This window comes from Equus caballus, chromosome 24 (genome assembly GCF_041296265.1).
Source record: "Equus caballus isolate H_3958 breed thoroughbred chromosome 24, TB-T2T, whole genome shotgun sequence".
NCBI classification, from domain to species: domain Eukaryota; kingdom Metazoa; phylum Chordata; class Mammalia; order Perissodactyla; family Equidae; genus Equus; species Equus caballus.
The window spans coordinates 49,306,858-49,332,760 of record NC_091707.1 but is presented as its reverse complement, the minus strand read 5'-3'; the positions used below and the strand labels follow the sequence as shown (position 1 = coordinate 49,332,760).

The 25,903-nt window shown below is 55.6% G+C and overlaps 1 protein-coding gene and 1 long non-coding RNA gene across 10 annotated transcripts in view; one reads left to right on the top strand and one right to left on the bottom strand.

Moving 5' to 3' along the window:
- The window catches only part of PRIMA1 (proline rich membrane anchor 1), a 62,370-nt gene extending 42,476 nt beyond the window's left edge, over positions 1-19,894 (top strand). For 4 of the 9 annotated variants that reach the window (XM_023628322.2, XM_070249891.1, XM_070249892.1 and 1 more), the window contains exons 4-5: positions 2,208-2,337; positions 16,688-17,292. In XM_023628322.2, coding sequence (XP_023484090.1) covers positions 2,208-2,337; positions 16,688-16,787 — 230 coding nt within the window. In that variant the 3' untranslated portion in view covers positions 16,788-17,292. Of the gene's footprint in view, positions 1-2,207; positions 2,338-8,936; positions 9,075-12,772; positions 12,942-16,687; positions 17,293-19,077 lie in introns of those variants that run through there. The other 5 variants (XM_070249894.1, XM_070249895.1, XM_070249896.1 and 2 more) reach the window with 3 other exon arrangements.
- Positions 2,684-5,929, bottom strand: LOC138920648 (uncharacterized). Its single transcript, XR_011432179.1, has 3 exons — positions 5,799-5,929; positions 4,964-5,178; positions 2,684-3,487 (listed from the first exon to the last, which is right to left on the bottom strand). It is a non-coding gene; the product is annotated as an uncharacterized lncRNA (long non-coding RNA).
- Positions 19,895-25,903: the final 6,009 nt, after the last annotated feature.

Here is a 25,903-nt window from a genome sequence, read left to right as displayed (position 1 = left end):
TGAGGACCTCGGGGGGCAAGGATTTTGTGTTTGATGTTTCACCAAGAAAAGCACCGAAGAAGTTTGTCATGGGGAGAATGAGAAGCCTTTTGGATTGCCTTTCCTTTATTTTACAGTTTATTCCTATTTTGAATTCTATGTATCTTTTCAGTGTTGGGGTTTCTAAAGGCCACAATTGGAGAACAATTCAGTAACCTGTAACCACTCCCTTCTTTCTGTCTTTCCTTGTTCCAAACGGAGTGTAGAAGGTACAAACACTTGGGAAACACAGCATGGCAGTTCCTATAAAGTTAACCATACACACACCATAGGAGCCAGCGATCCCTCTCCTAGATGTTTATCCCAGAGAAATATGAAAACGTATCTATATCAAGAAAACATGTCTATGCCACGTATGCGAATGTTTATAGCAGCTTTATTCACAAGTCAAAACCTGGAAAGAGCCTAGGTGTCCATCAACAGGTGAACGGATGAACAAATTGTGGTACAGTCATAGAAGGGAATATTACTCAGAAATAAAAAGCCAGGAACCACTGAAGTATGCAACAATGTGGATGAATCTCAAAAACACTTTGCTAAGGGGGGCCGGCCCGGTGGCCCAGTGGTTAAAGTTCTTCATGCTCTGCTTCGGCGGCCCAGGGTTCACAGGTTCGGATCCCAGGCGTGGACGTACTCCACTCATCAGCCATGCTCTGAAGGCATTCCACATACAAAGTGGAGGACAATTGGCACAGATGTTAGCTCAGACCTAATCTTCCTCAAGCAAAAAAAAAAAAGAAGAGGGTTGGCAACGGATGTTAGCTCAGGGCGAATCTTCCTCACACACACACACACACACACAACCACTTTGCTAAATAAAGGAAGCAAAAAAAAAAAATACACAGCATGATTCCATTTATATGAATTTCAAGAACAAGCAAATCTAATCTTTGATTTTAGAAAGCACAATAGTGGTTGCCTCCAGGGTGGGGACTGACTGGAAGCAGGCAGGGAAACTTTCTGGGGGGATGGAAATAGTCTGTGTCATGGTAGAGATGTGGCTTACGCTGGTGTACACATTTGTCAAAGCTGATCAGACGGTACACTTAAGATGGGTGCATTTCACTATATGTAAATTACACCTTGATGATTATCACAACAACGATGATAATGAAGCATCCATGGTGGCCTTTGGGAAATCATCCATGTATTCCCCACAGACTGTTGCACCTCTGAAGATGCCTATTAAGTGGACACAGAGTCTGGGGCACAGTTTCGATTCTTTTGCGCATATTCACATGTGTTGAAGACCTGCCCAATGCCGGTAGTGTCTGTCTGTCCGTCCCTCCCCCCCTCCCTCCCCACCTCTCTCTCTTTCCCTCCCTCTTCCTCTCCCTTCTTCCCTCTCTCTTTCCCACCCTCCCTCCCTCTCTCTGCCTTTCCTTTTGGAATTCCGGGCACTTCTCTCCAGTTGTGTCCGGGTCTTCCCAGAGCCCCCAGGATGAGGCTGCGCGATGTCTCCGCTTTTCCCAGGGAAGAATGAACTGGCTTTGTTTTGAGTCTACACCTGTGCTCTGGGTCCTCCCCACACAGCCCGTGCCAAGGGGGAGGACAGGTTCACCCCAAGGACCCCATGGACTAACAACAAGGGGGTCCTGTAGCACCCAATGTCAGATGCTTTGTCAATGACAGACCTTTCCAAATTTTGGCCACCCTGTGCAAACTGAGACGGCTGCAGGTACCCACCGTGGGCCAAATCCAAGAAGGGAGAGAGCTTGCCCCTCGCAAGAAATTAGCTTAAGAGCTGACACTGATGGGCCTCCCTTTCTCTCCTTCCGCCCCCAGTGTGCCCTGTGAGCCTTGCTCCCCACCCCCACCTTCAGAGGAAGCAGATTTAATGCCTCAACTGAGAGAAGGAGATGTTCTGTTATTTTTCATGGGAAATTAAACCTGACCCTGCTGTCGGTTAGCTCATGCCAAGGGAGGATGGATGGCCTCTGGGCGCGGCGCTTAACCCCTGCTCGGAGCGCGCCGCCTGGCTGGGGGCCAGCCATGATGTCACCTGCCGCCAGGGTGGGGGTAGGGGTGGCAGGACAGGTCAGACAGCCTTCATCTGGGCGATGGATGGCGGTGAGGCCACCCTTGGTGTCACCCACGATGGTCCACCTCTGACACCAGCCGGGATCCGCCCATGCAGGGGAGACTCAGGCTGCTCCCGTCTCTTTCAGCTCCCAACTCTACCTCGTGCCCCGCGGAGGAAAGCTGGTGGTCAGGGCTGCTGATCGTCATTGCGGTATGCTGCGCCTCCCTGGTGTTTCTCACTGTGCTTGCCATCATTTGCTACAAAGCCATCAAAAGGTGAGTGCCCACCGGCTCTGAGCCCTAAGGGACCCCAGCTGAGCTTGGGGACCCCCCGTCTACTCCCACCAAGTTTTTTTTAACTATAAAATTTGTTAAGCATGTAAGAAGCAGAGAGAATGTACAATGAGCCCTTCTCTACCTTCACCCTGATTCAGCAGCTATCAAGATTTGGCTAATATTTGCTACATCTCTTGGTTTTTTTCTCTTATCTGTGTCTTTGCTGAAAGATTTTAAAGGTGATTTCAGACATTAGGGCCCTGCCATTTTTAAGGCGCTCAGTTCAGCAAGCATTTGATGAGCACCAATGATAAGCCAGGCTCGGTGCAGTATAAGGTGACCCTACCTGTAAGTCACAGGCCCTGCCATCGGGAGCTTGCTGGAGGCCAGGGAGTACGGAAATAATCCCTCCAGGGTGGGTGATGGAGCCACAGGACGGAGGCGCCATGCTGGTTTGGAGTGGGAACTGGGTTTTGGAGTCAGATCTAAATTCAGACTCCAGTTCAATCTCTGTGACCAGGGGGAAATCACTTTACCTCTCTGGCCCTCGGTTTCCCCATCTCTGTAACATGAGGGAAAAGAATAACAACCTCCTACTGTTCTGAGTGGTGAGAGGCCTTCCGTAAATAGTAGGCACAATATGTACACTCTGCAGGGCCCGGTACACGTACGTGCTCACCAAGTGCTGTACCAGCTTCCATTCTTTCAATAGTTGCCGATAGAGGAAGAATGATGAAGCGGAGGGAGCGATGCTCTCTTGGGAGAAGAGAGAGGCTGAGATGCCTCAGAGAAGGTTTTCAGTGGCTGTGACGCCCCAGCTGGCTCTGAAGGATGCATAGGTGTGTCCAGTGGGGTCACGAGTGATCCAAACAGCAAACTGTCTCTCTGTGACGCTCACTGTCATTGCTGTAGCTATCATCTCACTTTGCCTCGCAAAAAAGGTTACCAGGCACTGGCCCCTTGTTGAGTTGGGGTCTGCAGCATAGGGTGGCTATTTTCAGGGCCGGAGGAGGTTTAGGCAGGGTCCAGGGCCCTCAGTACGGCAGAGGAGGCCACAGCGTGAATGGCGCCCTCTGCAGCTGCAACACAGCAGCTCTGGCTAGATCCCCTGATTTCCAGTCTTAGACGCCTCCAAAAAGTGGCCTTCCTCCTTCACAGGGACAGAGAGAAGGGGAAGACAGACTCAAAAGACCAACAGAAATGTCGCCAAACCCTCAAGGGTCATAGGCTTTGTTAATATATTTCTAAGGGCATTTTTACAAATCCCCCAAGGCCCAAAGGTAGAGGATCTACACTAAGAACAGTCCTGAACGCCTAAAATAGTGAACTCTCCCCTTTTAATCGGCTGTTCTATGTGATTTCACTTTAATAATTCAAAAGCAGAAAGAGTGAAATATCAAGTTAAAAGTGTTAAAGCGTGTGCACAGTCAGCCACGCAGGGTGAAGGGCCCTGGGAGCGTCCTGGTGACTGGCCGGAAGAGGCCACCGGAGGGCAGGGTCCAGGTGCCACAGCTCCCAGCCGACAGCCCCTTCTGCCTTCCACACTGCAAGGCAATTTCCTCCAAAAGTGATAAACAGATAAGTACCCAGGGAATAACCATGGCCCCTCTCGGGGCACGTGGCCTCCCCAACATTCTCTTAGTTCCTTTTTGCCACATCTCTTCCCAATCAGCTCCATTTCACAGCTGAGGAAACTGAGGCGGGAGCAGTGGGGTCAGAACCACACGCCGCCCAAGCCCGGCCCTGACCCCAGCTCTGGGTTGGTATTGGGCTGACGACAGACCTCGCTATTCCTGTCTGCCCTTCCTCAGGGGTGCCCAGAAGAGGGTCTCTGGGGGTGTGGTGAGGTGTGTCTGTGCCCCTCTGAGGCCAGAAGGACAGACAGACAGGCCCCAAGACTCTGTAACTCAGGGGGAGGCCTGGCCTTGGACGCTCCCAGGAGACATGGCCAGTCCCATTCCCAAGTGTTTTAGGGTGCCTACCGTGTGCCTGGCTCTGGGTGTAGACACAGGTAAGACCACAGGGCCGTGGGGGCAATGAGTGAACAACCATGTTACAAGGCAGGTGGTAGTGAGGCTGCGGGCGGCTGGCTGGCAGCCTGTCGTGGGTGCCCAGAGGAGTCACGTTAACTCTGATCCGGGTGACCCAGCATTGGAGCTGAGAGCCTGCTGCAAGGGGAGGGGGTCTAAGAAGCCGAGCAGGGGTGGCTCTCCAGACAAAGGCACCTGTGTGAGCAAAGGCTGCAGGGCACCAGGAAGCCTGCAGGACACCGGAGATGAGGCTGGAGGGAGCCATGAGCCTAGCGGAGGAGGCCTTTCTCACCAGGCTGAGCAGCTTGCGTGTGACTCAGGAGACACTGGGAGCTACTGAAGGTTTTTGAGGAAGAGTGTGCAAGGTCCACCTGGGGCGCTGGCAGAGAGCGGGGCCAAGTCCCCTCAACGACCCCCCTCACACTTTCCCCTTTCTCTCAGGGAAAGGCAGCAGCATCTTTTTAATAAGCTCAGGCTCTTCCAAAATACACACAGGGTCACTCTTGCCTCCCTCTCTGCCCCAAACCTCTCCTGAAGAAAACCGCTGCCTCTTCAACGGCAGGAGGGCAGGGGACACACCCCGAGAGCAGACTCACACTAGTATCGCGCTGTGGCAGCCAGCTGGGGATGTCCTGGGGATGTCGCAGTGTCCCCAGCTATGGCATGCGGGCGTGGTTTCAGCGGGGCTGGAGGTCTCCCGGGAAGCCGTGCGGGGGCGTCACCCGCACCTCCCTTCAGAGCAGGCGCAGGGGCCTCCTGTCTGCCCCTTGCCCCTTCCACAGGCTCTGAGCTCTTGCGTCTCGGGTCTGCCCTGGAAAGAAATATCACCCTAGATGGCTCAGTTGATCCCTGCCGGGGGTGTGGGCGGGGCTCCCTCGAGGGGTGTGAGCCGGGCTCTCCACGGGTGTGGTCAGGGCTCCCTCAGGAGTTGGGGGCTGACCCAGGGAGCAAATGGGGCCTGTGAAGGCCTCGCGGTCTCCAGCAGTGGGAGTGGTTAGCACCCCTGGGACGACCGGCTAGAGGAGGAAATAGTGCCCTGGGAACACAGAGAGCTTCCCAGGAGGGCGGCTCAGCAGGAGCTGTGGTTGGAACAGCCAGAGAAGCAGCCCCAAAAGAAGAAGGAAGAGGAAGGAAACGCCCCAACCTCTCTCCGTGCCTTCCGGTCTCCCGAGGGTGCTTCCCATTGGCCAAACCCAAGAAATGAGAGCCCGGGAGATGCAACGAGTGGTAGGCGTCAGCCTCCGGGGACACAGGGTGGATGGGGGTGGTAAATGGAGACCGGGGCGCACTCCCTTTTCTGCCCGAGCGCCATGATCAGCATCCTCCTCTGGTCCAAGACCTAGCCCTCTGCCCTCAAAATCCTCCTAATCCAGAGAGGGCGTCCTGGCACACGAGAACGGATATTCAGTGACAAGAGGGGCCTCTGCTCACCGGCAAGTGGAGGCAGAAACAGAGGCCAGCGCTCCCGGAACCGGCCTGGAAGGAGGCCTGAGGGGGAAGGGAGCCCTCACCCGTTGGCGGAGGGAGAAGGAGGCAGCGGAAGTTACACCCCAGTGTAGAACACCAACGTCGCTCACTGCTCCCCCCGCCCGCTGACCTCTGCTGGGGGCCGTAAGAGATAGCCTGTGCAAGCCAGCTGTCTGTCTGCATTTCTCTCCAGAGTAAATGGAGGATGTCTTGCTCATGGCCAATTCTCTTTGGTTAATAATTCATCTGAAACATGCCTTTTCTCTCAGGAAACAAAAGCATTTCATGTCCCTGTAAAACCACTAAAAGGAAAATTCAGAGATAAACCCTGCTTTTTTTAAAACTCTCGCCGCCTGGAGTCCTAGGGGAGGATTTCCGAGGGATCTTTGTGAATGGCCACAACACAGGCTTCCGGAGCCGGATTGCTGGGAGGGTGGTTCTAGAATCAGCTGGGGTAGGAAGGAGGCGAATCTGGAGATGCCAGCTTGGCCTCTGCAGGGATGGGAGGAGGCTGAGGAGCAGGCGCAGAAGGGCCCTCACTGGGCCTTGACCTTGGCGGGAGGTGGGGTCTAATCCCCGCTTCCCATACAGACTCAGTGACTCGGACATCAAAGTCCCAGCTCTGTGCTGAGTGATACGAGCTCTGGGGGCTCCGAGGTGGGGGATCCCAGAGGAGGGACGCCTCACCCAGACCTGGGCCCCAAGACGTTTCTGGAGGGGCCTGGGCATTAACCAAGCCAAAGGGGCAGGAAGGGGTGTGGCTCACAGTGGAACTAGCACATGCAAGGTCCCCAAGTCCCTGGTCAACTACCCCAAACTCTAGAGGGTCCCCAGCTGTGAGGAGCCCATGCGGTTTACCTTTCAGTGGCCTCATTGCCCTGAGTTTGCTGTGAACAGCTTCTTTATCCACAGCTTCAAGATGGTAAAGCCAAGGGGCCGGCCAATGGCACAGCGGTTAAGTTCACACATTCCACTTCGGCGGCCCCTGGTTCGCCGGTTCGGATCCCGGGTGCAGACGTGGCACTGCTTGGCAAGCCGGGCTGTGGTAGGCGTCCCACATATAAAGTAGAGGAAGATGGGCAGGGATGTTAGCTCAGGGCCAGTCTTCCCCAGCAAAAAGAGGATTGGCAGCAGTTAGCTCAGGGCTAATCTTCCTCAAAAAAAAATTTAAAAAGATGATAAAGCCCTGGAGTGCTTGGGCGTTCTGTACTCCCATGCTCCCTCTCAGGCCTCCTCCCCACCCCTACACCTGGCATGCACCTGTGATCAGACAGCAAGATACAATGGAATTGGTAAAAGAACCCAGGACTGGGAGTCAAGATCCCCGGGTTCCAGTCCCACCCAAGCCCGGTGGGTACCACTGCCCTTGCTGGGCCTCAGTTTCCCTTCCCTGTGAAATGAGGGTCCTCCGTGTCTCTGTGCATCTCTGAGCCTTTGTTTCCCATCCCAAGTTGGCAGGAGAACCACTGCCGTTGGTCAGCCCGCCGCTCAGACCTGACCGAAATGCTTGCCGGGCGCTGGGCCAGGTGCCAGGGGCTCGGTGGTGGGGCCTTCAGATACAGTCCGTGCCCTCTCTGCACACACCCCCTGGGGAGAGGAACGGGTGTTCATCACACCGCCCCGTGGAGGACCATGTATTACAGTGGGAGAGGAGTGTCTGAAGGGAAGAGCAAGACTCTGTGAGTGGAGGTGACAAAAGAATTCTTGGTCCAGGGTGGAATATGGACCCCAAACAAGGTGTGATCAGCGCCAGTCATTGGGATAAAGCCCCAAGGCACGGGGTGCCCGCTGCCCGGGTGGGAGGGCCAGGCCTCAGACTCCGGTTGGAAGGAGGGAGCCCCCCGGGCCTGTGCAGCCTCAAGAGTGAGGCCGCCCTCTGTGTGGCTTCTCCGACAGCCACACCCTTCACGCGGGAAGAGCCCTGCGTTGAGGAAAGATGACGCCCACTCCTTCCACGCCCCTCCCTTGAGCGCCCGCACACCCCAGGCGCAGGAGGAGCACCTTGCCTCCTTTAGCCGTCCGAGGCGTGGGTCCTTCTGCCATTGATTTGCCGTTTAGCCACTTGACAGCCACTTCCTTCTAATTCACAGGGTATTGGCTGAAAGACCAATAAAAGGCTGCAGAACAGTTTGGTCGATCCTGCAGACCCTTAATTGCAGACAGTAAGCAACCGTGCTGCTCCCTGAGAGTGAGCTCGGGTGTGCGCATGTGCTTGAGTGTGCTGGAGCACGTGCATTATTGGGCTCTGGCGCGCGTCAGCTTTTCGTGGTTGGGCTGCTGCCAGTAGAACGGGCACTTTTGATGGCCCAAGTCTCTTTGATGGTGCCTTAGAAAACCCATTGACTGCCACAGGGCTGCTTGGTAAGTCACTGTTGGTCCACAGACATTTATTGAGCACCTACTGTGTGCCGAGGACTAGACTAGGCATCAGAGATGTAGAGATAACAAGACCGAGTCCCTGCCCTCCTCCATCGGGGGGAGCAGATCGAATATACACACACACCGGCAAATTAGTAAAGGAGGTACTTTAAAAGACTAGAAGCGCTCTGAAGAGGAAAAATAAGCTCCAAGTAATGGGGGAGAGAAAGAGAGGAAGTGGGAGAGGGGTTGCTTCCGCCCCAGACTCAGGAGCACTGTGCACGCGTCTCAAGGGGCTTTATGGCTAGAAGGTATGGTTGGGGCTTTGCACATCTGTTACCACCTTTCCAGTTAATTCTTATTGTTATCAAAGTAATACATGCACATAGTTTAAAAAGTCAAATGTGTCACAGCCTATGAAGAGAAACAGCAGCCTCCTGACTGTCCCCGTTTCTCCCCCAAGTCACATTCTTGAGAAGCAACCACTTTTGAGCGCTGGCTGTTTCTTCTGGTATTTCTCTCCATATTCTAAGTGAAGCGGATACGCTATTTAAATTTTCTTTCGATCTTAAACATTATCTGTTGACGTTGCACTGTGGAGGACACGAGGCTCAGCACCCTAACACCACCCACAGACGTAAGACAGGCTTCCCCTCTTCCCCTCCTCTTCCCACGGGCGTCTCCAGCGTGGGGTTCAGTGCCGCCAGGGTCTACCTCAGTACCACACTGCAATCTTGCTTGCAGCTGAGTCACCTGGTGTACTATGATCTCTCCTTCCTGGAGTTAGCAGTGCCTCCTCTCAATCTGGTCGAACACGGCGGCTGATCCATGCGCCAGCTCTAGGTTGCGCGGAGACTCCGTCCTCCTCCGGGCAGACAGCAGCTCTCTGGACCTGTCGCACAGCCGTTGGGCTACGATCGTCTCTCCAACAGCCTTCCGAGCTGAAGTAGGGTCCTGACAGAGCCCCTCTCTGGGAACTTGCTGCACTCAGCTCTCTCCGTCTCCTCCTCCCACTCCAGCCCTTCATCCTTTTAGCTTGACTGCATCGTGGAATTTTTCCAAGATCTTTCCTGAATCATAAACTTGATAGCAAACGAGTCAGTGAAGTCAGTTTTCTTTTGAGAGTTTGCGTTCTTTGTGGAGCCTTGGGGTGGCCCAGAGGAGGGTTAGTTGCTGGTGAATGTGGCAGGTAGAGAAGACCTGGGTGCCTGGGGCCATGGAATGCCATGGAGGGGTGGACGTGAGGTTCCTGAGTGTCTGAGCCGGAAAAAGCCTCCACGGTCGTGGGAAGAAACTGAGGCCCCGATGGGGAAGAGGAACGCTCGGGTCAGAGCTCTCCAGCCCTCCTCTGTGTCCTTTGAGCTTCCTTTGAGGGTTCTGTTCAGGGAGCTCCCTCTAGCCCTGCACGCACTGAGTCCTGCTGCTCCCCACTCCAGACCCAGCTCTGCCACCCGCTCTCTGACATGGCATCCGGGCTGGTATGGCTCTTCGTCCCTACCCAGCTGCCACAGTGGTAGCTCTCCCTGAGTTTCCATTTCTGCTTTCTTCTCTAGGTAGGTTCATGTTGGTGTTTACTCATGCGTGTGCTCGTGCACGTGTGTGTGAGCGTGTGCACGCATGCACACATGCACATTACAGGGGAGCCGTCATCTTGTCTTACTCATCTCTCTCCCATCAGCACCCCGGCACAGCATCCAGTGTGTAGTAACCATTCCATGACTCTCTGTGGTAGGAGTGGAGGCTTGTTTATTTAGGCTTGCCAGATCCTACCTCTTTTTTAAAGATTGGCACCTGAGTTAACATCTGTTGCCAATCTCTTTTTTTAAATTTTTTTAAATTTTTCTTCTCCCCAAAGCCCCCAGTACCTAGTTGTATATTCTAGTTGTAGGTCCTTGTGGTTGTGCTATGTGAGATGCTGCTTCAGCATGGCCTGATGAGCAGTGCCATGTCCGCACCCAGGATCCGAACCAGCGAAACCCTGGGCCAAAGCAGAGCGCGCGAACTTAACCACTTGGCCATGGGGCCGGCCCTGGATTCTACCTTTTAAATTGACAAACTCTATTTCGAATTTTGGTAAACTGAGGCGTTTTTTCATCCCTCTGGGTGAGTACAGTAGAATCTGCTTTTAGAATAAATAACACACGCCCAATTTTAAAGGCCTGGCCCCACCCCTTCACCGGTTTCCGTTTCCTCGACCCTCTGCCATCTCTTCTCCCTGCCCTCGAAGCCCCGTTCCTTCTCTCCGTGCACAAGCTCAAGTACACGCACACTGACTCAGAGGCCCCCCTCCATGCCCGCAGTGGCCCGGCCCCCCTCCCACCTGTGCACGACACGTGCTCGGGCGGTGACTGCCTCAGAGGAGCCCCGCCACCTGCTTCCTCATCTTCCTCCCCACAGGGCACACCCATCAGCCCGCCCTCTCTCCCCTGTCTCTTCCAAAGTGCAGAGTCAAGGTCAGAGCAGGGGCCGGAGGAAGAGAGGCAGGCTGGCCGCAGGGATTCAGGACAGGGGTGGAACCTCTTCATTCAGCCTCAGCTTGCCACGGGGGAGCGAGAAATTCACCTTGAATGCATCTCCGCTCCCTGGGGTCTGGAGACTGGGGTTATCTCTTGCACCACAATCTCTTGGGCCAGGTGGGGGCCCAATGCAGTGACTGAGTGCTTGAGACCCAGCCATTCCCATCTGTCACTTCTCCCTGCTGTCTGAATGCAGACCTATAACGACACCACCCCCCACACGCCCCCAAATCCAGCCTCTCTGCCTGGAAATCAAGACCACCGTGTCTGGCTGTACCAAGAGTCAAGTCAAAGTTAGTACAGTCATAGGCGACATAATGACATTTCAGTCATCGATGGCCCACGTATATGGCGGTGGTCCCCTAGGGTAGGTACCGTATAGCCTAGGTGTGGTGAAACCATCTAGGTTTGTGTAAGTACACACCGTGATGTTCCCACAACTGGGAAATCGTGGAAGGACTCATTTCTCAGAACGCGTTCCCGCTGTTAAGTGACTCGTGAGTGTGTGCTCTGAAGAGGGAGCCCTTGAGCATCGATATGTGGCCTTGGCCGCCCGGAGACCATCTCACTTCCTTCGGGACCCTGGCTGGGTTCAGGGAGCTGGTTCTTGTGCTTCGTTGCAAACCAAGTCTCAATCCTCTAACTCCTGGGCCAGCACCCTCTCCCCCGGACCACACTGCCATCCTCTAGGCTGGCTATGGTTTGGTTTTCCCCCCGTTGATGAGATCAGCATGCAGGTTTGTTTTGAGTCCCAGATGCCACAGCGTCTCATTATCATCATCACCACAATCCTCGCTCCAAGAAGAGATTGGACCCAGAAGGGCCTGGGGCGTAGGGGGTCCCGACCTGCCTTGGGCTTGAGATACTCCTGTGGGCTTATTTGTTCTCCCAAGGGACCCGCCCGCTATGGTGGGGGATGACATCCCGTCCTGGCTGTCAGAGGCAGGCAGCATCCTCAGCACAGGGGGTCCGTGGAGCCCAGGCCACACGCACCGCAGGCCAGTCACTGACAGAAAGGCCGGCAGATTGAGAGTGTGCTCAGTGCCGGCGGATGGGAGACCCAAACAGGGGCCTGCTTCGTGGGGCCTTTTTCTTTGGTTACCAAGAAGCTCCATCCTTCTCTGATCTCATCTCTCCAGACACGCTAGGTCAAGGTCATGGGGCAGGGCAAGGGGATAGAAAGGAATCCCCGACTTAAGGAGTGCTCAGATGGCTCTCAGAATAAGATGCAGACGACTTCCCCTGCCAGCGGGTCCTAGGGGAGAACACAGCCTGTGAGACTCGCAGGCGCCGACCTTCAACGTGCTCAGCAGAGGAGGCTGAACAAGTAAGCCCCGGGGAGACGGTCGAAACAGTTGGCTCCATTGGCCTGTGAGGATGTCCATCAGCCACACACCCGACTCGCCTCCACGTGGGTGATGGAGCAAGAGGTGTGCAGGGCTGGAAACGGGGCTGCTGCTTTCACGGTCAGTGACCCTCGGTGGCTCAGAAAGACTTTTTTGGCTTCTTGACCCAGGTTTGGAGAAGTCTGCAGTCTACAGAGGCATCCCATTGTGGAGCTGTGTGTGTGTATGGGCGTGTGTGTGTATGTGTGCATATATATGCGTGTGTGTATGTGCGTATGTGTTTGTGTGTGTGTGGTGTGTGTGTCTGTGTCGAGGGTGGGCAGCGGGGAGCATGAGACAAGCAGCGAGCTGGGCAGTGCTCCCTTCTCAGGATCCTCTGAGCCGCTCTTTGCCTCCAGCCTCCCCAGCAGGGCAGCAGGCTGAGGATAGGACCTGACTCATCGCTGTCAGTGGGGCCCAAGAGGGGCACCTGGGTCCTGGCCCTCCCTGCCCAGGCCGGACATGCCAGTGGAGGCAGCTTCTGCAGAGGCCCGTGACTGCTGGCGTGTGCGGCCGGGGCTGTCAGCTCAGCACTCCGAGCAGAGAGTGTGGAGCGCCTGCTGCCTGCCTGGCCTGGGGCAGGGGGAAGAGCTCTCAAGGTGGGAGAACCCGCACTCTGACTGGCAGGAATCCTGGACACGGCCAAGGAAAAGCTCACTTCCCTTTCTCTTGGTTGTAGGAACCATGCCGTGTAAGGAGCCGTTTGTGGCCATCTCTCCCTGCAACAGGGCGGAAATGCCTTTCTTTGGTTTAGCAAGACCAGCCTTGGCTGGCTCACAGCACAGTGATGCTAGGCTGGGTCCTGGCAAGCCTCTAGCATTTCTGGAGCCCTGTGGGGTATACATTAGGTAGGATGTCTGTGCAGACTGGTGAATGCTGGCTACTGCTGGCAACAGGAGCCGCTCCCAGCTGACACCTTTCCAACAGCAGTACTGAGAGCTAACGAACATTTATGGAGCACTTACTGTATGCCAGATGCTCGTCTAAGTGCTTAACAGGCATTAACATATTTAATCCTCCCAACAAGCCATTGTTGAGCCCATTTTAAAGACCAGGAAACTGAGGCATGGAGAGGTTAAGTGGCTTGCCCAAGGTCACACAGCTAGAAAGTAGTGGAGCCGGGGTTTACTGAGCTATGACGTCTGCCTCTCAGCTCTTCCATAGAGTCACCCTGAAGCGCTGTGCTTAGTGAAAGGACAGAGTGGGAGGGGCAAGGTAGAGCCGTCTTCTGCTGCAGGTAAAACCCCAGCTTCCCCTGGGCTCCAGAGAATCCCGGAAAGGCTTCGGGAGTGAGTTGGGGCAGCAGCCCAGGGAGCAAAGTGGTTAGGGACTCAGCTCCGGTGGTGGAGGAGGGGAGCCGGCCAAGTGCACTTCTCAGGAGGGCCCTGGGGACAGCCACCCCCTCTCCTCGCCACGCTCAAGCTTGGAATGCTCCTGTGTGGGGGCTGTGCCAGCCAAAGTTGCCTTCTTGGCTGGGTGGAGCCCCTGCCCAGACCCCCTTCGTCCTTTCCTGCCTGGGAGCTGGCTGGGCATTGAGGAGGCCCTGGGGCTGTCTCCTGCCCTGTGCCCACTGTCCCTGCAGCCAGGCTTGCTTCCTGCCAGGCCCTCTGAGACACCGTTTCCTCTAAGGCCCTGAGAATGTCAAGGGGTGTCCCAGCCAGCAGCCTGGCCTTAGAAATCTCTCCTTCTGGGAGAAAGAATGCTGCTGACTTCTTGCCCTCCCCCTGAAAAGGACAGGAGCTCTGTGCCCTCCAGGCTTTGCCCCTTTCCATGGGAGCTACAGAGCCCCAGCATCATCTCTTCATTGCCCACCGTCATAGGTCCTTAAGCCTCATGACCTCTGATCTGGACCTGTTGCAGGCGATTTTTCAGATCTAGCCCAAGATGGAATATTTATTAGGGTGAAAAGCAGTGTGCATTTGGGCCCAGAGATTTTTGCCCGTTAATATTTTCTGCAATCCTGATTCTGATGTCCATTCTCCCTCTCGTATACTGATGATAAATTTAGGAATCTCACTGAAGTGCATCCGTGGCCTCCTGGTGGGGAGAACACAGCGTCTCATTGTAAAAACATGTGCTCTCTGGAGCAGGCCCTGTGGCCTAGTGGTTAAGTTCAGTGCACTCCACTTCGGTGGCCTGGCTTCAGTTCCCAGGTATGGACCTACACCACTCATCAGCAGCTATGCTGTGGTGGTGACCCACATACAAAATAAAGGAAGACTGGCACAGATGTTAGCTCAGGGCAAATCTTCCTCAGGAAAAAAAAAGAAAAAGCACTCCCCACCCCTCCCCAATTTTCCAGGCCATGCAAATTCCCTGAGTTGGAAATCAAGCCTACTCAGCAAAGTCAGGGCTGCTTGAGGCCCCCGGAAAGGTGTGAGCGGGACACAAGGAGGGATGAAGCAGAAAGAGGGAGAAAATGCCCAGGGGCAGAGGTTGGCTCCAAGTCTGTCATTTCCTCAAGCCTGTCACAAATGAGGCAACTCATCTGAGCCCTACAGACCTGGGGATTCCAGAAAGTCTGTGAGCATCTACATAAATGGGGGTCTCAGACCCCAGAACATGGGATGTGCTGGATTAAAGCAAAATGAGACAGGCTTCTCGGAGGACTTGAGAACTTTTGGGAATCTCCAAGAGGGAGGTGAGGGAGGCCTTCCCCGAGCTGATCGGGCCACGGAGCCCATTGTGGGGGGAACGCCTGCTGGGAATGCTGATTTAATAGAAAGATGTCTGGGCGAAGACATGGTAGGACCACCACAAACCAGCTGGAGGTCCTTGGGCAAGTCACAGCTCTCCCTGAGCCTCAGTTTCCCCAACTCCAGGCCTGGCTTCTTCAGGGGACCATTATGAGAGGGGACAAGAAAATTTGTGGCTGAGAGTGCTTTGCAGAAAGCATGCTACGCCGTGAGAGGAAGTGTTGGTTTGCATCTCACATTTCTAGAAGCCACGGTGGCTGGGTGCGACACCCAGAGTGAGGGCATCCGGGATTCGTCGTGGGTTTTGCGAGCTCCTTCTGCTGTGAGAGCAAAGGGGACAGTTAACAGATTCGGTCTTGGGGTGTCATCTCGGAGCAGGCCTGACAATCTCACCCCGTGAAACTCCTCATAACCACCTTGCAGACCCTCGCTCCCCAAAACTAATTCCTGCCGGGCTTTCTCCCATGGGCATCACACTAGTAACCAAGTACCAGCACTTCTCATACTGGGTTTGCGGAGGCTCCAGGGACCTGTGAGAAGGCAGAAGCAATCGCTCACTGGGCTTTCAATGACAACCATAACCATTCAGTTTAGACAACACACAAGAAAGGCCAGTTCAGGCTCAGCCCCAGTGGTACTGGGGACACAGGAGGTGTCTGACTTACAGCCCATGGGCCTCAGATCCGCCAAGAGACAGGAGCATGTGGGATGGGATAGAGCCACAGAGCATGTTTGGCCTGGATCAGGAGGCTATAGCCACAGCCTAGGGTGGGGGGCCGGAGCCCTCCTGAACCGCTAAAGAGAGGAGGGGGCTTCGTGCCAGGCCAGAAAGTCGTGCTGCAAGTTCAGAAGCTCAGCGAGCGAGCACCAGCCTTCTCAAAGCCTCCCTCCCAGCCTTCCCGACCCTGTGTGCATGGGGGGATGTCTCTCGGCATTAACTGGCCTCTGGAATGAGCTTCAAATGGCTCGACAGGAAGTGTTTGAGAACCACTAGTGTGCACAAATTCACCATCATCATCACCACCATTGTTACCACCACCAACTGCGTCACCACCACTAGTATCATTACCACTATGACCACCATCAACTCCATCATGACCACCACCGTCACCATCTCCACCATCATCACCACCACCACCACCATTGCCTCCACCACCGTTATCATTGCCACCATCAACACAACCATCACCACCATTATTACCATCAATATCATCACCATCACCATCAACTCCACAATAACCACCTCCACCATCATCACCACTACCATTACCACCTCCAACACCACTACCTCCACCCCCATTACTATTACTACTACCTCAACCTGCCATCACTACCACCACCCTCATCACCATCACCGTTATCACCTCTACCGCCATCACTACCACCACCATCACCACCAGCATCACCATCACCACCGTCCACTTCATCACATTTTCCCCTTGCCTTTGAGCACACAGAGGCAAGACTGCAAAATCCAACCACTAGTACCTCTTCTCTTTAGTGACTTGCACCCCTAAATATTCATCTTCATGTCTGTTTGCTCATGATCAAAGGGATCAATCAAAGCCTGACCAGGCGTCATATGAGGCTGACCAGACGTTCTGGTTTGTCCAGAACTGCCCCAATTCAGGCCTGTTCTTCCTGCTTCGTTATTAATAGCTCCCGTCTTTCACTCTCAACTGTGTCCTGGTTTTCATGACACATTATATGGTCACCCTAGTTAAGACTACAGTGAGCTTCTCATTGACCCCAAGGACCAGCAGCCCAAGGATGCTAACCCAGAACAGAGCCTGGTAGGCTAACTGGAAAGTCATGATAACTCCTGCCAGTCACTGATAACTAATGGATGTCCCTGTCTCCCCTTCCCTTTCCTTCCCGGCCTCTCCACCCCCTCCCAGGAAACCACTAAGAAAAGAGGAGAACGGCACCAGTGTTGCTGAGTATCCCATGACCTCCTCGCAGAGCAAAGGAGTGGATGTGAACAGCGCCGTGGTGTGAGTTGGCAGGCCCAAGACCCGCTGGCTAGAGGGGCACCTTGGTGGCGCTAGTGGACACGGGAAAGCAGGTGGACATGAGCTGAAACTGGGCTTGTCCAGGACTTCATTGCCTTGCAGGCCTTGAGCCTCCCGAGGGAGAAACCATCCTCTTCCCAGCGTTGCCCCAGTCAGCCCGCGGGCAGGGGCAGTGCAGACACCAGGCTGAGCCACCTGCATGCAGCCCCCGGCGCAGCGCCTCTGCCCGAGGCGCTCCACGTGTCTTCCTTGTCTCGTGTTTGATCCGCTGTCTCCCAGCTGCTGTCTACAGCCCGCACTCTGACAAAGGCGGGGAGTCTGTCTGTCTGCTTGGGTGGGGAGGCACCCCCTCTAGCCAAAGGAAAGGCGATCCAGGGGCCACTCCGCCAGAAAACCCCTCCTCCTCCCCAGAAAGCCCACCTGCCTCTCTGTTGACCATGCCGTTCCCAACAGAAGCCATCGGCACAGCCATGAGATGTCCCCTTTCAAAGGTGCTTCCACACATCCGTACATTGTCCCATCTGCGATTGTCTTCAGTCTTCAGGGCCCGCCTTCTCCCTCCTGTCTCCACCAACACCCTGGGCCCCTGGCTCCTTACTCCTGACTTCCTGCCACGGAGGGCTATGGGCCCAGCCTGCAAAGTACCCCCTGAATGAACAGACAAAGGGGCTCGTTTACACTCTGGAGTAGTGTCTGGCTTTCCAGGGGCAAAATGACTCACTGAACCCCAGGCCAGGGGCCCAGGAAGGACAGAGGCCACCACGCCTCTTCTCAGACTCATTCCCACACCTGACCCTTGTAGGAACTAATGCAGCCATGTGAGCCAGGCCCTGCCTCCTCTGACAGAGGCCACCACTTGTGCCAAACCCACTGTGGGCGCTCTGGGTTGGGCCGACCCGGCCTGGCGCAGGGTCTCCCTGACACTCCCCTGAGACCCTGACCAGGTACTCGGCCCTTCTGCTGAGAGCCAGGCCTCCCCGCACCAGAAAGAGGTGGTATTCTTCCAGTGGCTCCCTTTGAATGTCCCTTTCCGAGGTCTTATGTTCTAAAATGGAAAAGGGAAGGGAAAAGGGTAGGAGGAGGGGACCCTCCAGGCCTGGTGACCCAGGTCTGCCAGCCAGTATCCCAGGTGGCCGCCTGCCCTGTGGGCACATCACTCGGCCCGTGGAGACAGCAGCCGTGTGCTTTTGTATCCCCTAGTGGACCGGAAGAACACTCCTGACCCCATGGTTCCCTCACCACCCACACACTTGCTCAGAAGGAACCGGGCGCACGTACTGGTTCCACCCTGGCTGTGTAGGAACTTAGCTAGGAGGCCCCCGTCTGCCTCCCAAACCACCGGGGTAGTTCTCTGGAGGGTGAGACTGACAGACTGAAAACCAGTCCCCATTCGGGCTGAACTGAGACATCCGTTGTCACAGAGCCCTTGTGCCCATGGAGCTCTGTACGTCCCGCTGTCTTTCGGAGAGCAGAGAGGAGACAGTGAGTTTGCTGTGACTGTAACCCGGCTCCTGCCCCCAGGTCAGCGGGTACAGGCTGAGGACAGGCCCCTGGCACACCCTCCCAGAAAGGATCTTTTCTTTTCGTTTTCCTTCCGTGGGAGGACTTGGTTTTGGTTTGGATTTGGGTTTTGCTTTCGCTGTGCACCTTAGCAGGGCACGGTGCCGTCAGTGGCCTTCAGCATTGCCCCCAACCTGGTAAGCAGTTTACGGGACTCTTGGTTGGTGCCCTCCACTTCCCGACAGGTGGGTGGGTGACAAACAGGCTGGAGGGTGTGGGTCCACAGCAGGCCAGACCCCACCCCCGTGTACTTTGCCCCTCCGCCTGCAGTCTGCTGAGTCCCCTGCCTGTTCCCTGAGTAGACACCCGGGCAGGTCCCTGGCCCTAAGCACATGCCCCCTGGGGCTCAGAAGTGAGGGGAGGGCACCTTCGGCCAGAGGGGCATCCTGGCTAAGTGTCATGGAGTGCTGCGCAGCCAGCCTGGAGGGACATCGAGGAAGACAGGGCGTAGCCCAGCTTTGCACAAACGCACCAGTCCTACCTTCCCCGACCTTGGCTTAAACCTAGAAGGCTCAGATTTTGCAATTAGCCTAGTCCTCCAGCCCCAGGCGAGCCCCCCCCCCCCCCCCCCCCCCCCCCGCATAGGAGCCCCAGGGACCCATCCATCACACTCTGGGGCCAGTATGCCCTTCCCTGGGGACACGGCCAGGACTCAGTGAAAAGTTAATCTTTGTGCATAAATTCCTCTAAATTGAGTTAAAATCTTCTTCCCCCAGTTAGTGAAAACTGAGAGAAGAGCCCAGTTTTTAAACAAAGAATTCACTTGAGAACAACTACCCTAACCCAGAACCGGGCATTCGGAAGACAGCTCTCATGGGTCCAGCAGGAGAGCCCCAGCGGATTTGTAGCGCAAGCGACAGAAGCGTCCCTGAAACCACACTGGCCCGGTATTTGAGCTTAGAACTTCTGTTGAAGGAATGTACTCGCAGCCTCTGAACACAGACCAATCCTCAGAGGAGTCCGGACTCAAGGTGGAGAACAAAATGCACATCCCCTCTCTGCGTTTCCTCAAATAGATCATTTTCACCCGTCTCCTAATTGATCCCAACTTTAGGATGGCATCTAGGATCTCCCAGAGTTTTCAGATGTTCCTTAGAAGCTTCTAAAGCAAGTTTTGGAAGAAAGACTAATAGCTGTAAAAATATAGACATATATTATATATAGTTATATATATTTAAAGAGATATCTATATATATATACATAATTACTGTACTCTCTGAATCTGTACAAAGTATGATTTAACCAGCCCAGGCAGTATGAGATGCCCAGTGCATGAGTGTGAATATCCCGAGATCTGCCTTCCTGACGCTGTGCCGAGCGTACACGGGAGGATGGCTCCTGTTCCTAGGAGTTCTGTCTCAACAGACAAATATACAAGTCGGGCCATCTTGTCCACGACGAGCCATTGATGTCAGTTTTGTGCGGAGACTTTGCACAGGAAGCAGGACCAGCGGCGTTGGGGTGGGCCGTCTGCTACTCACCAGGAAGAAAGCACCACACCTTTTTTATTTTCAATAAAAATGTACTTATAAAGATGGCTGTCTGTTGTCGCTTGCGGTAGGGGCTTGGCCCTGGGCGGGGGTGGGAAGGAGAGAGCAGGCTGGGTGTGGGGTGGATCCTTCCTCAAGGCCCTCCTGTAAACCCAAGGCTGGGTGTGGAACTCCGCTTGCCTTATTTCTGAATGGTTTTAGCGTAATACCCCAAGGCCGGCATTTATGGGGATTCCGAGTACCAGTCCTGTCCCTGGTCCCCCACCCTCACCTCAATCTTATCTCAGTTGAGAAGAGGGTGACCAACCATCCCAACTGCCTGGGACTGGGAGGTTTTCCTAAAAAGTGGGACCGGAAAAGTGCCAGGCAAACAGGAGAAGCCAGTCACCCTAGTTTGACAACTGCTCATAGGAATCATGGGGGGCAAGAATCAGCAGTCCATGCTGGAGGGGACACAGGTTAAGCCTGTGGCCAGTGTCGGGCCTCCTACGGTGTCCATCTCCGTGTCTATGCCTCACCCCCCCAGAGTCGGTCTGCAGTGCCCCCTCACCTGACCAGCTGCTCAGAGCACTGTGCTATGACCTGCCCCGCAGAGGGAGTGCAAAGAGCACGGGCTCACCCCAGGCTCGCCTGCTGCCTGGAGAGAGTGGAGTGTGAGCGGCCTGCCAGGCCTCCTGTCTCCTTTTCCACCTTCACCAGAAGCAGCACATCTGGGCCAAAGAGGTTCTTGTTGGATGGGCTGGGAGAGGGGGAGAAAGAGAAGACAGGTGCCCCTGCAGCATCATCACTCCTATCCAAGGAGCGAGGGGACAGCTCAGAGATGGAGTGTGACAGCCAGGGTCACTCAGACGTCAGGATGGGTGGGGCTGGGATTTGAACCCGGATTTGAACCCAGATTTGAGTGTCTTCAGCACCCAGCCACTGGACACAACTGAGGGGGACCCCAACCCAGAGTATTTCCCCACAGTTGGGGAGCTGCTGGGCCCTGTCACCTGGGTCCCCCAGAGCTTCAGAGTTAGCTCAATGGAGGCAATTGGGAGGGCCTGTGTGCCCAGAGCCAGGAGCCAAGTGGTTCCCCAACGTGGCCTGCAGCCTGATGGTCAGCTCGGTGCAGGAGCTCCGCGGGCCGGGCCCGTGACCCAGGCATCAGGGGTCAGGGCAGTGGAGTGGAGCCATAGAAGTTCCCACCAAGGGCCAGGAGGCCTTCATCTCAGGAGTGCCCCTACTTCCACCTGGGATTCTGTGAGCTGCCATCTGCCAAAGCTTGACACATGTCCTGGTATGTGGTAGGCACGCAGTGGGTGGCAGCCATCATTGCTGCTGTTGTCACTGCTTGTCATTAATAAAACGCTGCCATCCAAGCCATACTGAGAGCTCCTCTGCCCACTGGCCACCCACATGGGTTCTTCTGCTGGTGAGGACTTGGTGGGCACCTCAAGCCTCGTACACCCCAGCCTGGCCAAACTCACAGCAGCAAACCTGGGGCCCAGCAGGGCCTGAGGCAGGGAGCTGCAAGCCTGTGCATAAGGCTCTGCTGACTCCTGCAGGTGCCCTGCAGATGGGAACCACTGCCAGCCTGGGAGAGGGAGGAGGGGAATTGCCGAGGACAGGCGCTGGGGAGCCAGCGGCACGGAGCTGCAGCCGCAGCCCCTCCTAGGTGCCACTTCCCATCTCCACCTCCAATCTCCACAGCTTTTGGCCACTTGTTGAAGCTCTGGCGACCAACATAACAGTGTATGCTCCAGCCGCCTGCCAGCCTCATGCCTGCCCGTGGGCTTCCTACCTCCCGCTCTGGGTCCTGCTGCTGCCACCGAGGCATGAGACGCAGTGGGATCCACAGGTGTCACTGTGTGGCAACCTGGAGATGTGGCAGAATCACCACCAGCACCCAGTGGGCAGCCGCGGAAAGGCTCTTTCTTCTTCCTTCCCCGAAACGCTGCACTGAGACACCGTGTGTGGCATCAGGGAAGATGGTCCTGTGAGGCAGAGCCAGCAGTTGTACTGGATCCCAGGTGGTGGTCTTGCTCTGGCCTCACCTTTGGGAACACTCACCCACCCCAGCCGCTGGTGACCAGCCCCACTAGACCACGCACTTCCCTCCTCCACCATCCCCTGCCCAGGCACCAAGGGCCTTTATGCTCTCCCCTCCCTCTTCCAACCTCAGCTCAGGACAGTACCTGACAAATCCCTTGACACAGGTTGGACGCCTTGTCTCTCTCCCTGGCACACGCAGCACTGCCTGGGCACCGTAACTGCCCACCTCCGACAGATCCAACCCCTCCGGGCCCTCTCCCCATCCTCTGCAGGAGGAGTGGTCTCCTCTCTAAGCTCTCCTGACTGCGCGTCCTCAGGCTCCTGACTTCAGCTCTCAATCAATCCTTCCTGCCTTCCTGCCTTCCTTCCTTCCTTCCTGCCTTCCTGCCTTCCTTCCTGCCTTCCTGCCTTCCTGCCTTCCTGCCTTCCTGCCTTCCTTCCTTCCTTCCTTCCTGCCTTCCTGCCTTCCTGCCTTCCTGCCTTCCTGCCTTCCTGCCTTCCTTCCTTCCTGCCTTCCTTCCTTCCTGCCTTCCTGCCTTCCTGCCTTCCTTCCTTCCTGCCTTCCTGCCTTCCTGCCTTCCTTCCTTCCTGCCTTCCTGCCTTCCTTCCTTCCTTCCTTCCTTCCTTCCTGCCTTCCTGCCTTCCTGCCTTCCTGCCTTCCTTCCTTCCTGCCTTCCTTCCTTCCTGCCTTCCTGCCTTCCTGCCTTCCTTCCTTCCTGCCTTCCTGCCTTCCTGCCTTCCTGCCTTCCTGCCTTCCTTCCTTCCCCAGATGCTTACAGAGGGTCTGCTACATACCAGGCATCTCACTGAATCTGGGGCTCAGCTTCCTGGAGCCTCGAGGTCCCAGCTGGAAACCTCAGAAGTCCCAGCCCCTCCCCACCCTCGAATCTCGTGGGTCCTGTCTTGGCTCAAATCTGCCTGGTGCTCCAACCCCACATGCAAGGCACTGTCAGCAAACAAGACTTCCTTCAAGCCTCAGGCTCCCCCTGCCCCACCCCTGTGCTTGGCCTGGCTGTCCTCGCCCGGCTTGCCTCCCCCTCCTCTCTCTGTGTGGCCACATCTTATCTCTTATGCAAGTCCTTCTCAGGGGCTGCCTCCTCCTTGAAGACATGGAATGTCAGCCCACAATGCACAGAGCCGATGTGCCTTCCACCTTCTCTGGACGGTCAAAACAGCAGTAAGTGGCAGAGCTGAAAATTCAGACCTAGTTCTGTGTAGCTACAGGTTCTAGGCCCTTCCAACCCTCAGATTTCAGATGGTCCACCCCAGCTAGTTTTACACCCAATTATCTTCCCGGCCCACGGGGAGCGAACAGGACGCTCAGCTTTCCCAAACTCTGGAAGCTGGAGTCAGGGATTTACGGATCTAGCATGAATCAATTAACATGTGACTTCTGGCAAGTCCCTTCCTCTGAGTCTCAGTTTTCTCATCTGTGAAATGGGAGGAATAATCCTGGCCAGCTGCGTCCCCAGGACATGCACACAGAAGGGAATGGAAAGGCCCCAGCGTCACCAGACTGAGGTCAGAGCAGTTGGGTCCTCGTTCCCAGCCTGCAGGAGCCTGAAGCCCTCCTGTCGTCTCCGCACATCTCTCGGGAGTTTACGCCTGTCTCTGCACTTCAGATCTGTCAGGCTTGTCCCTCTTCCACCCCAGGCCGGCCACCACACGACACCCACCCCCTGCTTCCCAAGTCTCCACGGAAGACTCCAAACCCTCTGAGACAGTCACGTGTGGGGCGACTTTGCGAGGGCTATGTGCAGAGGGGGCAGGAGGAAAACCGAACAACGCACGTGAATGGCAGCCCCGTGCCTCGCGCCTCCCCTTGGCTGGGCGCACCCAGCCTGCTCCCTGCCTGGTCCGGTCCAGCGCTCGCTGAAGGGCCTGATGGCCTGAGGCACCCTTGGGGCCCAAGCGCCTGACCATGGGCCTCGTGCCAGGATGTCTGTCTGCAGGTGGCCGTGTGGTGTCGAGAGGGTCTTCCTGGGCTGGCTTCTCAGAGATGGAGACAGGAAACAGAACTCTGCATCCCAGGATCGCACTGGGCTGTCATCATCCCAGCTCCTGCTGGGCGTTGTCACCACCGCCTGGGCTACAGTGGTCGGTCATTCAGAGTCGTTCCTTTGACACAAGTCCTTGGCCTCAGGACTGTGCCCCTGCCCCCAGGCCACACCTTGTTCCTTCCAGCAAGTTTCCTCAGGGGCGGGCGTGGGTGTCCTTTTCTGTCAGCTAACCTCAGCGAAGGGCCATCTCAGGCCAATAAGAGGTTCCTCTAATGGTGAACCCCAAAAGGAATGGGGTCCAGACTTAATTTCTCTTCTCTAAAGAGCCTCCTGAGCAAAAGCATCGTCCTTTCTGTGCCGAGGCAAACACAGAAACCTTCCACGCTTCCCCTAAGGTGATGGTACCCGCCTGCCTCATGGCTAGGAGGGGCACTCAAGAATCTTTCCCGGGGCCGAGACCACTCTGAGGTGACTTGCTGTCTCCACCATCAGGACTAGAAGCCCCTGGAAACTTTTGGATGGTGCTGCTCACATCCCCACCTCACACCTCTTAATTTTTTAAAAATGTCCTCTTTTCCAGACTCGCTGCCACACGGGGATGAGGCCATTCTGAAAAGGACTTCCTAGCGGGGCAATGTCCTGCCCCAAAGGCCCAGAGGACAGGCGCTCTGATGGTGGGCTCGCCGCGGGTTCTGCCTCTGGGGGATGGCACCCCTGAAGAGAGCCCGGCCCAAGGACGTCCAGGCCACGCCCAGGAGCATGGAGCGGTCTGGAGGGTGGTGACAACATGGCCAACCGCAAGCACTGTCATCAGCGAGGCCATTCGGAACCTGTTCTCAGAGAGCGGGGCTGAGGAAGACCCGATGTACGGGCGCTTGTTCTGTGGAACTCCGGGTGGGGCTGGCTGAACGCCACTGACTTCCTGGAGGTCTGCCCCTAACCTTTCACACGCGACATATTCTCAGGGGTCTGGATGTTCTCTATGAGAATTTCGTTTTCTATTTCATTTTATGTCAAACTTCAAAAAAAAAGTGTAATAAGCATGTCTGATCATGGGAAAACACACAGATTTCAGTGCCCACATTTGTGCTCACTGCCTGTTGGTGACAAATAGTGTTATTTTAACCATCGCAGGTGAAGAGAAAAGAAGTCGGCTGGGGCCGTTTCTGGCTTGCCTCCTCTCTGCTGGGCCTCTCCGTGGTTGCGCCCCAGGCTCTGCCCCCAGCAGCCTCTCTCCTCCGTCTGCCTGCACTGCGCCAGCAAGCTCAGCCAGTCTCGCGGCTTTAAGACCCATCAAACTCGCATGACTCCCAAGTTTGTACCCTCAGTCCCAACTTCCCCAATCAGCTCCCGACTTGAGGGTATCCAACCACACGCTTCCTGTAAGTAGGCATCTCATCGCCACCCAGCAGGACTCTTGGCTCTCCTTCCACGACCTCTCGTCATCCTATCTTCCTCCCATCCTTTCCATCCTATCTCCACACACGGCCTCAGCGACCACCGCCGTTTCTCAGCTCAAACCCTAACGGTCATCCTTTCTTTCTCTTTGCCTTGGACCGGTGGCCAATAAATCAGCAAGTCCTATCAACTCGATCTCCAGAACACTGAACTCCACCTGCTTAGCTTGGCTCCCACCACTGCAGTCCGAGCCACCATCACTTCCAGCCTGGATCCCACCGAGAGGCCCCACCTAGGCGCTCCGCTTCCACCTCCACTGCCCCCCATTGCCCATTCCCACAGAAGCCGAGGGACCTTTACAAAACACAAGTCAGATCATATGTGAGTTAAAAACCTGACCAATACTTTTTTCACATTTAAAACAAAAGCCACACTCCTTGCCCCAGCTCACAGGCCCTTCCTCACCTGGCCTCTGCTTCTCCCTCGCCCCCGTCCCGTCACCCCTTCTCCGTCCCCCGCCCTTCCCCTCGGCCACCCTGGCCTTCCTGATGCTCCTCACATGTACCAGCCCCTTCCCATTTTATGTCCTTGCATTGAGGTTTTTAGGTCCCATTTTAAGT